This window comes from Histoplasma capsulatum (genome assembly GCF_000150115.1).
Source record: "Histoplasma capsulatum G186AR genomic scaffold supercont2.10, whole genome shotgun sequence".
Classification (NCBI taxonomy): Eukaryota; Fungi; Ascomycota; class Eurotiomycetes; order Onygenales; family Ajellomycetaceae; genus Histoplasma; species Histoplasma capsulatum.
This window is the reverse complement of record NW_025544810.1, coordinates 1110146-1122430: the sequence shown is the minus strand read 5'-3', so window position 1 is coordinate 1122430 and position 12285 is coordinate 1110146. Positions and strand designations below refer to the sequence as shown.

Below are 12285 nucleotides of genomic sequence, written 5' to 3'. Positions count from 1 at the left end.
TGAATAGCTGTTGATGTTAATTTGAGCGCTGTTCCTTGATTCTAATCTTGTGTTGGGAAATATCGTCCGGGTACTCTTCTTCTGAGACTTTTAACTCTTGTGCTTCAATCCGGTTTGTCGGAAGCTCTCTCGACACTATCCGTTCCGCACTTCATATAGCTGCTGTTGGAGCCCCTTTCGGAGTACCCCTGCCATTTCATTGGAATATGGCTTAAAACGAAAATAAGGGATGAAGGGCTGAGCGCTTTTTCCCTTTTAAGAGCAATACTTGAGGGGGCTCTTTAAACTTTGATTGAATGGTGGCATGTCACTGGAAGCTCGAAAAACAAGAAGTGTAGCATAAATATATAACTGGGTATAATTTAACCGTGAAGAGAAAAAATTCCACGAGTGCAAAATTGCCTAAGAAGAATTAGTCGCAGGATCCAAACATTCCGGCATTTACAACTGTACAAAGAGAATACGATTTAAAACACCAAAGCTTCTAAAGGAAAATTGCCCGGGTTAGCCATAGGTATAAGACTAATTTGTGGGGAGGTAACAATATCGGACTGGTTGCTATGATATAAAGGATGGCAAATTGGTCCTTAATACGCAATAATTTATGTCTTGTCACACAATTCTTTATTCCAAATTAACTCTTAATCTCATTTACTGTTGTTGTAATTTGATCTCCGGGTTGACGATTGTCGGCGGTGCTTCGTTCAGGTCTGTTGGTATTCCCTTCCATAGCTTGAGTTTCCCGTGAGGATGCTGCAATTTCGCCCACGGTCTGCTGGAGATTTTCCCCAACAGCTTCGGTTTGATTTGAAGTATCTGCTGTAGCCTGGTGGGGACTACTCTCTCTTTGTCCAGCTGGCGTATCCGTGTTGGATGCTCCGTGGCTCGAAAAGAATCTCCGCATACCAGAAGAACCCGGGTCTGAGTGAAAATGTCTTCTTAGCGGGCCATCAACAAATTTGGTAAAGGCTGTCGAAGATGATTTTTGAATCTTTTCACTTCCTTCTCGGAGAGATTGCCGTGATAATTTCTTCTCAACCCTGGCCTTGAACCTCCAAATATTATCAATAGGACGAAAATGAGTAAAATCCGGATCCACATTAATCAACTCGGATGGTTTTGATTCCCGTATATGTCCAACCTCCATGTGTGTGAAACCATAGATAGCAATAGCCGACGTATCTCGTGGCATATTTGCATATTTGGCCTGGCGAAGTATTTTTTTGGGAACGACCACGGAGCTGCCCCTAAGGCCTATCGGGTGACTAAAAGACCTTTTAGGGGCCACTACTTGTTGGCCAGTTGCAGGTGAATAACACGGGCCCCCGTTCCTGGGGTGGCGCGCAAGGTAGTCTCCAAAGTTGGCATCAAGAGTGAGAGCGCAAAGCGGGAGAAATTTTACATTTTCCTCTGGACAAATGAAGGTAGACTTCGCCCTATCCCTGTTCCGCTCATGAATTGGGTAGGCAGACCAGGTTTGATTGTCGAGAGTAAGCTTTAAGCACGAAGCCCAGAAATCGCCATACAGTTGAAGAACAATATATGCATCGCCTAACCTCATTGGAAAAATGTCATCATATTCACATTCTGCCACGGTGTCGCAAACGCATATTACCCTGGAGCCGGTTTCGATTGCCCAACCGAACTTTCTTTTGGGCGGAAGTGGATATCCGATTGCTCTATTTGATGGTAAAGATCGGATGTCTTTACAAGAACTTAAATATTTAGCCTCGTGGCATGGTTGTTGGTAGGGTTGGAGTTGTTGATCTAAACCCGTGGCATCAGTTCCTGCACCGACGGCCGGGGTGTTGGCATTTTGGGATTGCTGCACTGCGGTAAATATTGAAGACGATTCGATATTACCACGAGTTTCTCGTTCGTTTTCTGGTTGACCAAATTGCTGGTACCTAGCTTCACCCAGTTGTGCTTCTGGAAAACGCGGGGCAGATCTGATTTGCTCGGGATGACCCTGCTCCTGACCTGGTTGGTGCAGTGGCTGTTTGTCATCTCGCGGTTGTTCTCCCGTAGTGGTAGATATCAAACAAGCTGTCACATGTTCGACTGGGCCAGGATCCTCTGCTAGTTCTCCAGGTGGCGTGTTCTCATCCATGGGTTGTTCAATCACTGGAGAGAGAGAAGGAGCTTTTACCACTTGAAAGTGGTCATGTTCTTCTCCCCGTGCCTGATCGGCAGCTTCATTCTCGTCCCGGAAGGTTTCATCGATATCAACACTTGTTCTCGAAGGCCCAGCGGAATCACAGATAAATCCGCTCCTCGGCTTAGGAAAGGCAAATACGCCGATATGGTGGGATTCTCCCGAGTCTATTGACCGAGCTGAGGAGCTGGTCGGCCAAGATGTAATACGCCTTCTGGGGCTAGGCCGTCGGTGAGCCGGCAGTGGTTCCTCTGGTGCAGAATTGACAGATCCTGTAGTTGTGCTCCACTGGCCACCATCTGACTCATTACCTTCTTGAGCATCTGTCTCTGCTGTGGCAACTACAAATGGCTCTCTTGACCAGGTAGAAGCTATCGCATCTAGCTGCTCCTCGAGCAAAGTGTTCGCGAGGAAATTAGGATGGGGATATTCGGATATTCTAATGTTAGGTTGCATGTCGGCCTGGGGGTAAAGGCTAAGCGACCCGAGAGTGGGTTGTTTGTGTGAATGGGGCGAAGTATTGTCGGTCTTCAGTCCGGCAACGGAATCAACAATATCAGAGTCGGCGTCGACATTGACACTTGAGAAGGCTGAAACATCGTCATCGAGCATTCGAATGTTCCAGACTGGTGGACGATGGTGGTATTCTCCATGTCGCCTCCTTCGTGTGAGAGATCCTCCAAGCGTCTCTGATTTTGGTGTATCTCCATCACTGTCGTGGAGCGTCTTGGTTGGGGATGGATCCGGCACGAAAATGCCCGACTCAGGGGGAATACTGAGATCTGGGCATTCTGTCAAAGGCTTCCATCTTGACGTATCCTGTGAGCTATTTGCATTAAGTAAAATTTTTCCAGCTTCAGCAATCGGACCGGTGTCGCCATTTTCGACACGAGAGCGGATGCCTTTCCCAGAAGTGGGCGTTTGGGCAGTGGATGGTTCCATAGATTAAATCTACTGGAATAGTTCTGATATTGCAAGTGTTAAACCAAAATGCAGTCACCAATGTGTTGAAAGGCAACTAAACGTTGTTGTATAAACCAGAAGATATACAGCTAATGCAGCGGAGATTTCTTTCAATGAAACAAATCAAAACAGACACCCGGCTAAGGAAAACAAAGTGAGAAAGACAAAATAACAATGAGAACATCTCAGTCCCAGAAGAGCGCTAGACGGAAGGAACATTCCTAAGGAAATGGAGGCCGAAGCAACAACGTTGAAATATTTGCTGTTTGCTCAGGGAAGGAATGACATACCTGATGGGCGCTTCTGCTTCTGTTCGCGCCCATCGATGGATATCTGCCCAACTGCAGAAGCAAACGACGCAGATAACACGTCCAGATACCGGGGAATTCACTCAAGTTCATATTCTCATAGTCGGTGAGAGCCATCGCAATCGTGGCCTTCTGAACACATACACCAATTCGATATATCCATTTTGTGTTGTACCGAAGTATCCTGCTCAGGCGCGTAGTCTAGGTGAAGGTCAAGCCATTCTGCCATTTTTAGAGCAAAGGCCCATGTTCAATTGACTGTTCGAGCCGAACTCCTGGCATGGCCTAACAGTGTCTAGTGCTCTGTAATTTGCTTCCGACGATGCTTTCAGGAGGCCATCCATGAGATCAGACTCCTCATTTCTTTCAGAACACAACCAATATTCCTGAGCAGTTGAATGAGGCTGGGTTTACTTTGCACAATCTATGCTTAAAGCAAGGAGCTTCAACCCAGCCATGATTGTCACGATGTGCTCGTTATCAGCTCATATATCTTGCCTTGTGTCTGACAACAATATATCAGTATATCTCAAAAGGCTGTGTGGCAATTGGGTAAATATGAGTTCATTCAGATCAACATGCACTGCATGACCTCCACTTGAATTTCCCCTCCTCCTCATTCATTAGTGTTGACTAACTAGTGTGCCAGTGTCTATTTTAGTAAAATTAATTATGTTGCAGTGTTGCAAGTTCAATATTATTCTCCTTTCACCTGCCCTCTGAACAACAGGGATTTTGTCATTTTGGTGTGGGCTGGGGGGGAAGGGAGTCTGATCCAGAGATTGATATCAGTAGCATTATCAGTAATCAAGTCCAAATTGTAGCTATTGGTGCAAAATGCCATTCCCCAGATGATTGGCTGGATGCGGCTTGATGTTCCTGATAGACTTTTTGAGACCAGCGCGTAGCCTGGTGTACCACCCTTGGGGTGGACTGTCTGGCACCTTACATACTGCACACATAGGGTCATTATGACCAATGAATCCCATGATCCCAACGTTGGACATTGACATTTTTGAAAGAAGAAGTAAAGCTCTTTGAATTGATCAGGGTGGTTCGAGTTGAGTTTCAATACGCCCCTCATGGAGGAGATGCATCTGTAGAAAACCCCACAAGATCAATCGCAAACCTTGCATCACATCCACATCCGCTTCCATAACTCGACATTTGCTGACGGAGGCTTCAAAAGAGGGGGAACTTGTCGCCAAGCTGAGGAGCAGCGGAGAATCGCACACTAATCCACACCTTAGAGTATCCATGTCCAGGAAGTTGAACAGAGACGTAAGACTCTTGGTTCAGTTCTCCCAACCAACGGAGATCGGCAGCGGAGTTTGGCAAAAAGACGGAGTCAACCGCCGCAATATGGGACCTCGGATACAGAATACGAGCAGTCGGCCGTTCGGAAGTTTCGTCTTCCGTTGGATGAATTTGTCTGGCATCATCTTGGTGTTGTCAATTGAACGAGGGGATGGTGTTGAAGTTAGTGACTCGTAGTTAGTTAATCCGTCCCGAGGTCGGCATGTGGTTTATAAATATCCGTTTGCAGAATTGCGGGCGAATGGATAACTTCAAAGCCCTGATATTTGCAGCAAATCCCAAGGTCCGCACCACGAACAACCGCTTTATGAAACGTATTTCACTCACTGACATCCTGCACATGCACATTCAAGGATATCTCCCACAGCATACATGGCAGCTCCCAGGATCAATCTATATCTGGACGTCGTCAGCCCCTTCGCGTACATCGCCTACTATGTGACAAGAGTATGTTATAATTGCAAGCACTTTGCTTGCTACAATATGTCGTCACGCGGTCCCAATACCTGAACTTCTCAATTTGTTATTCCGCAGTGTCCTGCCAAGCACGCGTGCGGTTTGACGTTGGCTAGATCTTTCGCTCATATTCCTTTACCATCTTTTATTTCTCACTATCTTTAAATGCCATAAATTGTTTCCCTCTTATGATAGCCCCTCACATTTAAAAAGTCTATTGACTTTGAATTCCCATCCAAAAATAGGGCGGTCTCCCCTGAATGGGAGTTAAAAATAAAAAACAAAATCGGACTACTAATAGCAACTCCATAGCACTCCCCCGTCTTCGCAAAATGTGAAATTAGCTATACCCCGGTTTTTCTCGGTGGAATCTTGAAAGCATGCAACAATGTTTCCCCCCTATTCATCAAGAGTATGTTTTGTATCGTCCCAGCAGGGTCCCTACGCTTTGTTCATGCATGCTCTCATGCTGCTTGCTGCTTGCTGCTTGCCCGCAGCAGAAACGCCAAACTTACTCACATAACCTCCAATATTAGACAAAAGTAAATGGATAAACAAAGAGCGCACGCGCTGGGCAAAGACCCTCAATGTCCCGATATACTCTACCACCCCTGAAGGGTTCCCTATTTCGACAATGAATGTATGTTCTCAAACCGTAATTATTGCCTCCTGAGCCATCATGATGGTGTTTGCGAAATGCCAGCAAAAAGGAAAAAAAAAAAAAAAAACACTTACAGATCCCATCCAGGTTCAACGAGCTCTCTGCACCATCCCTACAAAGAGTTTGCCTGTCTGTTTCGATGCTTTATACCAAGAGTTCTGGGTCGCAGGCAACCCAAAGATCAGCGATCCGGACACATTCCGCCCCATTCTGGAATCTGCCGTGGGCAAAGAGATGGCTGCAAATGCGGTGGCACAGGTATGTAAATCAAATCAAGCCCCAAACGACAACAGAGAGGACTGCATCGTTATGATGGATCCGTTTTCCATTTTCCGCTATTTCCCCAAGTACATCCGTTCGTTAATTAAAGGCGAATTACAAAACCAAAACACAACGGTAGTCCACCACCCAAGCAATCAAAGATCGTCTAACCGCCAATGGCGATAAGGCGGTGGAAATCGGCGCCTTCGGCGTGCCTTGGTTCGAATGTACCAATGGCAGCGGCGAGACGGAATGCTTCTGGGGAGTCGACCATATGGGGCAGATGGCCGCGTTTTTGGGCTTGGATGTCACTGCTGACAAGGGGTTTAGAGCGATGATGTGACCTAGAGAATTGGAAATAGCAGGCTGGATCTAGTTTACCGAGGCATGGAGAACTGCATTGGAGGTGTAGATGAACATGTGGCATGTATCCATGCATTTGAAGTGATGCAGCTGTTCGGAGAACCAAACATAGTTGTTATTGATTTTCTCTCAGTATATCAGCAGAATAGCATATTTAGCCATCAATCCATCATGTTGCTTGTTGCTGTAGCGCCATCATTGCCAGAGAGCGATGTTGCTTAGTGAAGACTCTGTGGGAATGGAAAAGTAGGTGTAAAACAGAATCAGAAAGAAATATAGTAGAATATATACACCGGGAAAAATTAATCCACAATCATTCCATCCTTCGCATATCCCAAGAAAAGGAAATTGTAATATATGTGAAAATAAAGCAAACCTATACATCAAGAAGGAGAAAAAGAGGCGGAAATAATTTTTCAAACACGCGAAATCGGTTTTTCTTTTCGTTCCTCTGGTATTTGTACTCTGCTGTGCGTGGAATTTAAACAGGAAGAAGAGCCATCAAGTATACGGAATGGGCTGATGGCAGCTTGCTCGCTCCAGGCGAATGGGGCGGGTTAATGGGTATCTCATAGAAAGCTGGTCGTCTGAAGGCTAAGGTATGAACGGGAAAAAACCAAATGTGTTATAAGTCGAGTGAGGTTGATGGGGAATGAAGTTTTGTGGTGTTTTGCACTATGATTCACACAGTCTTTAGGATTATGGCTCTTGATCTGGTGGATCTCGATTATCTACAGGATTAGGTGGTTTGTCTATGTCTGTCGAGTGTAAACCTTGCCCCTGAGACGAAGGGAGTTTGTGAGTTGCGTCGCCAAGTAGTTGTTGTTCGCGTTGCGGGTCTTGTGAGATGTCGTCATTTTCGTTTACAGGCTAGTGGTCCCATCATCAGCAAAACTACCCCTGGAAAGACGAAAGAACGGAATAAAATGGGGATTTATTTACCTCTCCATTATCTTCATCCACGCTTAAGCCGCGTTCTCGAGCGAGCTTCTGCGCAGCCTGTCGCTTCCGATCAATTTCCATCTCTTCTTTGTATCGAGCCTGCTCTTCCTCTCTCTTCAAGTCTAGCAAAGAAGGAATTTGCGTTGTTTCTCTCATTTCTCCGTCTGATACTGGTGATTTAGGGGACTTGGAAGAGACAGTTCTCCTTCGATTCTTCCTCCGCTTTCCTTTTCCTTTGCCTGAAGTTCTCGAGTCTTTGGAGGATTCTGTGGTTTTCATTGATATTCCAGAGGCAGATCTACTTGCAGGCGGGGCGTCTTGCAATCCTGATCCCCAGGTGTCCCGGCGGCCTAATGTCATGGCAAATTCGTCGTCAAGGGGAACAGCATCTTCTTCTTCATCGCTGGGTAGGAGATCGCCGCGCGAGCTTAAGGAATTGCTAGTTTCTCGTGATGATTGAGTACCGCTCCTTAATCTAGTTTTCGTCGCAGGCAAACCCTCATCATCCTTAGAACCGTCCATGTCGCTCTCATCACTCCCCTCAATCAGAGGTTCGCTCTCCATAGTATCCCGTCGTGTTCCTCCCGGATTTTCTTGCAAGTCAGCTGCAGAGGGCCTATATCTTATGCCTCTGGCACCAATTCTCCAGGGGAAACGTTCTAAAAATCCAAGGAATGAAGAACTGGGGATAACCGTAGGATCGCGCCTTTCATCATTGGGCAATGCAGTGCTTTTCCGACGGCCACCGCGAGCGCCATAGCTCATACGGCGATGTCTTCGTGGCTGGTCTGCAGGACCCCGCGCGCCACTACTTCCAGCTAGTAATCTGTCCAATTCATCAGTTCCCCAGCCCAACAGGCTATCAGTCGTCGTATCCTCATCGTAGTCCCAGTCATCATAGAAATCAAAGTCATACTCTGCTCGACCACTTGACCTGCCACGCCTGCGACGACGTAATTGGTCTTCACGGCTGGGAAAGCAAGCAGATGTGCAGGATCGGACGCCATTCTTAATGCCCGCGAAGCACGGGCCGATGTAGTTATGCGAAAAGGTATATATCCCTTCTTGGGCAGTTTCATTCGCGGATTCTAAGTTGTGGGAGATCTGATTGATGGTCTGGCGGAATCGAGGATCGCTTGGACGCATCATGTTTGCGGTAGGTGGATCACGACGCCAAGTGACGTCGTAGAAAGATCAGACGAACCGCAGGGGCTGCGGCCACATTGAGCGACCGTCAGCAAATGTGGTGTGGGCTCGATATTCAAATCGCAGTGCAAGGGTATGTCGAATAGCATCTTACGCTTTGCCAAACGACGATAGCTTCGTTCAACAGAGGTGGTAACTTTGGGGTATGCAAGATCATCGTCGACCGGTAGCGTCATGGAACTTGCAAACGGGGCAGAAAGTAGCGTTTAAAAGCCTTGTTTGGGTTAGTTGGTTATGGTTTAAACTCAATGGGCGGCGAGTTAGCTAATGTACCACGTGATGAGCACGTCAGGGACCAATAAAATTGGCGGGTTCGATCAAAACTTCGGCTGGAAAGCCTTTGGCGGGGCTCCCCTCTGTGAATCAAGGCGGAAGGACTGGCTAAATCTATTTCAATCTCTTCCACCACTGTTTCTTTTCTGTTTCTCAGATCCCAATGGAGAGAGGTGGATTAGTAATGCTGCCGAGTTGCTATTTTGTGGGTGCGTTTTATTTACCGGAGTTCAAACCTTCTTGGCAGAAGACCAACCTCATTCAGAAATTTTACTGTCTCAGGGTGGAATGGTGCGAATATCGAAAGAAGCCGCGAGCGATTGAGGCTTAAGTTTACCCAGAGTCTACGCAGGATAGTTTGGAATTCTATGGCTAAAGTATCGATGGGTCAAATTGCAGACTCGGGACGACTCCTCCCAATTTCTCTGGGTTGTTGAAGAACTGGGGACATGAAATACTACTAGTTTGCTCAACTGGATAAAATCTCCTAGTTCTCTTTTGAAGTCCTCTTCGAATTAAGTCGGTGGGACTTTTCTAGGTGGCGTTGAAGTCGGTCCAGGTGCCATTCTTTCCGAGAAATTGAATGCTCCCCAGACTGGTTCCGAATTCCAAACACAGAGTATGCGAGACCTCTGGGGCATGGACAGGCGATTCCAAATCCGGCATTGGACTGAGCATGGTTCCGAAATACATTATGTTGTGCGAACCGAAGTGCATTCTCCATTGTTTATATAAACCGACATCGCGCCATGTGGCGAGCAGAAGTTGAGCTTATACTCATAATGTAGAAGCTTTTCAAGAATGCGTCTAAGACGTACGATTGATTTTAGTCTAATTTTCTCTTTTCTGGCACCACTTTTCAAGGGCTTTTCATGGTGCTTACATAGCCATGAATCCCAACAACTAGTTACTGTTTTCAATATTATTCAGTATATTGGTATCTAGTTATTGAGTTGATAACTACGTACGTAAGAATCTAGAACTGTTGACATCACTAGGTCCTCACTCGGGCAAAGAATGAAGTTCAAACGAACAGACATTTTGTGGGGTGGATTCGGTCGAGCTTTTTGAAGTTGAAGGCGCCCTGTATTCGATTGTTTGACAACGGCAATTGGGCTGATGGGCTAGCGCAGCAGTTCTGGGCCCATTGAAGGATCCAGAGGGAGTTCGATTCTGCAGGCAGAGCTGAGCATGCTGAGTCAAAATGTCGTATATTTATTATCGGCGAACAGTCTCCTTCTCAGTGGGGGCCTTGAAAATGTGGTCTCCAGAGTTGGACGAAAGACAGTCTTGCTGATTGCCCGTGGGCCATCAGGCAATCAGGCAACCAGGCAACTGGGCAACTGGAGGGCGACACTCGAGAATTATCAGCCCTGAATGCACATTGCAGGAGAACATCAACAATACGAGGGTCTCCAAGGACATGCCGTGCGGCTGCCAATCGTATTTTCCCAAGATTGTTCGAGAATTGAAAACAAAGGACAAAAATGCTAGAGAGATGCTGCTGGCCAACAACGCATACTAGCGTGCAAACACGCTGTGCAGCATTCAAAGGGCTGAATGAGTAAATCCTGAACGGTTGAGTAATAAGATGGTAGCGGGGAGGAGATGTTGGTAAGCTAGAATGCTAGTTTGTAAATACTTGCCCTTCCTACAGAATTTCAGTTTCATCGACCATCGAGGAAGTGCATCACAGCCACGATATTGAAAGTCGTCAAGAATCAAAAATGGTCGCCTTTTCAGCCTCTCCAGAAGTTTGCCTTGTTTGCATATTTGTTGGCTGATGAGACCAAGGCTTCTTGTTGTGTGCAATTCCACTAGGATCACAACAAATGATTAGCTTCCTTTACTGTTTCTCTATTTCTTTTTAAATGCAGTGGGGTTGGCAATCTAAAGGAAGATGTGGAGTTAGGACATGATACTCTGTGCGTCAACATCTGTTCAATGTCAGACATATTATCCCATACAACCTACTGAAATTTGCTGTAAAAAAAAAAAAGGCGCGTATGGCAAACGATTTCCAAAAAAAAAAAAAAAAAAAAAAAAAAAAAAAAAAAAAAACAAATAAATAAATAAATAAAAATAAGAATAGCTCTATATCAGGCACCCGTTCCCCAGGAATACTAATGTTTCCACAACCACTTTAAACTATGCCCCATTACATCCGATTTCTCAAAACCCCCAAAATAGTGGTGTCTCCTAAGAGCCAATGCTTCGTTGAAGCATTGATCACCATCACGACAGATTTGGGGGATACATTCCTTGCGGAAGACACTGAACTTCTTTCCATATTGCAATTTACCAAAAACAACGAGTTAACAACCTCATTCGACGAGGTATTCAAGTGGAAAGCTGGAAATCGAGAGCTCAAGATAGCTTTCGGGCCGTGTCCGATCTCCGATGTGAATCAAGCTGCTAGACTCAGTGTGAGGGACGCCAATGCTGGTCTGGTCGACCGCTTGGAGCCGTCTAAGGCGCCCAGCATTGTTACTGCTTGCAGTGCTGACTTTGGGGGGAGTTATGGCCCACAGGCTGAAAAGCTGGTTGAACGATGTTTTAAGCTCGAAATTGGACCAGAGTTGAGGGCTTGGGAAGAGACAGGTAATAGTATCGCCCGACATATATGGTAAGTGAGGAAGGCCCTTTTGTTTTTTGTTTTTTTTTTTTGTTTTTTGTTTTTTCCCCTTAATCAGTCCGCTGGCAAATCTTTTACACATAACTACTCACAAAACGTCATCTAACATCTACAAAAATACAGGGACGCTGCGCTGGGATGTGTGATGGAACTTCAGAGCGCATATATGCGCCTAGGAGGATCAATTCCTACACTTCAAAAACTATTCTATGAGCGAAAAAACACGCCACTTCGCGTCATCGAGCTAGGCGCAGGGTGCGGGATTGTCGGACTCGCAATCGCCCAGATAGTACCTCAGTGCTCGGTGGTGCTTACCGACCTCGAAGAGGTCCGGGATATCATCGGCCGCAATTTGAAATATGCCACTTTTGCCAGATTCTCCACCGCTCAATTCCATGTCCTTGACTGGGATGAATCTATGCCAGACGAAATTGCTGAGCATGGTTATGATCTAATTGTTGTTTCGGATTGTACTTATAATGCGGACAGCCTCCCAGCCCTGGTCCAAATGCTTACAGCACTGGTCCAAATTTCTCCTGGTGCGATTGTGCTGGTGGCTTTGAAAAAACGGCACGATAGCGAGGAGGTGTTCTTTGACCTGATGAAGAACACAGGGTTTGAAATTGATAGCCGCACCATTTCCCCACTGCCAAGTCTTGATTCAGGATATAAATCGGTCGACATCGAGCTCTATGCGTTTTGCAAAGATTCCCCAGTAGATAGTTGAAGATGCGAGAGTGGTTGG

At 46.1% G+C, this 12285-nt stretch overlaps 4 protein-coding genes across 4 annotated transcripts; 2 read left to right on the top strand and 2 right to left on the bottom strand.

Annotated features, from left to right (window-relative positions):
* Positions 1–634: 634 nt before the first annotated feature.
* HCBG_07028 (uncharacterized protein) lies at positions 635–3097 on the bottom strand (the record flags this gene model as incomplete). Its single annotated transcript, XM_045434077.1, has 1 exon — positions 635–3097. The coding sequence occupies one exon, from the start codon at positions 3095–3097 to the stop codon at positions 635–637; it is 2463 nt and encodes an 820-aa protein (XP_045285558.1).
* A 2018-nt stretch (positions 3098–5115) lies between these two features.
* HCBG_07027 (uncharacterized protein) lies at positions 5116–6464 on the top strand (the record flags this gene model as incomplete). Its single annotated transcript, XM_045434076.1, has 5 exons — positions 5116–5190; positions 5512–5611; positions 5736–5839; positions 5948–6118; positions 6261–6464. The coding sequence occupies 5 exons, from the start codon at positions 5116–5118 to the stop codon at positions 6462–6464; spliced, it is 654 nt and encodes a 217-aa protein (XP_045285557.1).
* Positions 6465–7183: 719 nt separating this feature from the next.
* On the bottom strand, positions 7184–8792 carry HCBG_07026 (uncharacterized protein; the record flags this gene model as incomplete). The annotated part of the gene is made up of 2 exons (XM_045434075.1): positions 7184–7354; positions 7427–8792. 2 exons carry the CDS (start codon positions 8570–8572, stop codon positions 7184–7186), a joined length of 1317 nt encoding a protein of 438 aa, XP_045285556.1.
* A 2263-nt stretch (positions 8793–11055) lies between these two features.
* Positions 11056–12267, top strand: HCBG_07025 (uncharacterized protein; the record flags this gene model as incomplete). Its single annotated transcript, XM_045434074.1, has 2 exons — positions 11056–11531; positions 11664–12267. The coding sequence occupies 2 exons, from the start codon at positions 11056–11058 to the stop codon at positions 12265–12267; spliced, it is 1080 nt and encodes a 359-aa protein (XP_045285555.1).
* Positions 12268–12285: the final 18 nt, after the last annotated feature.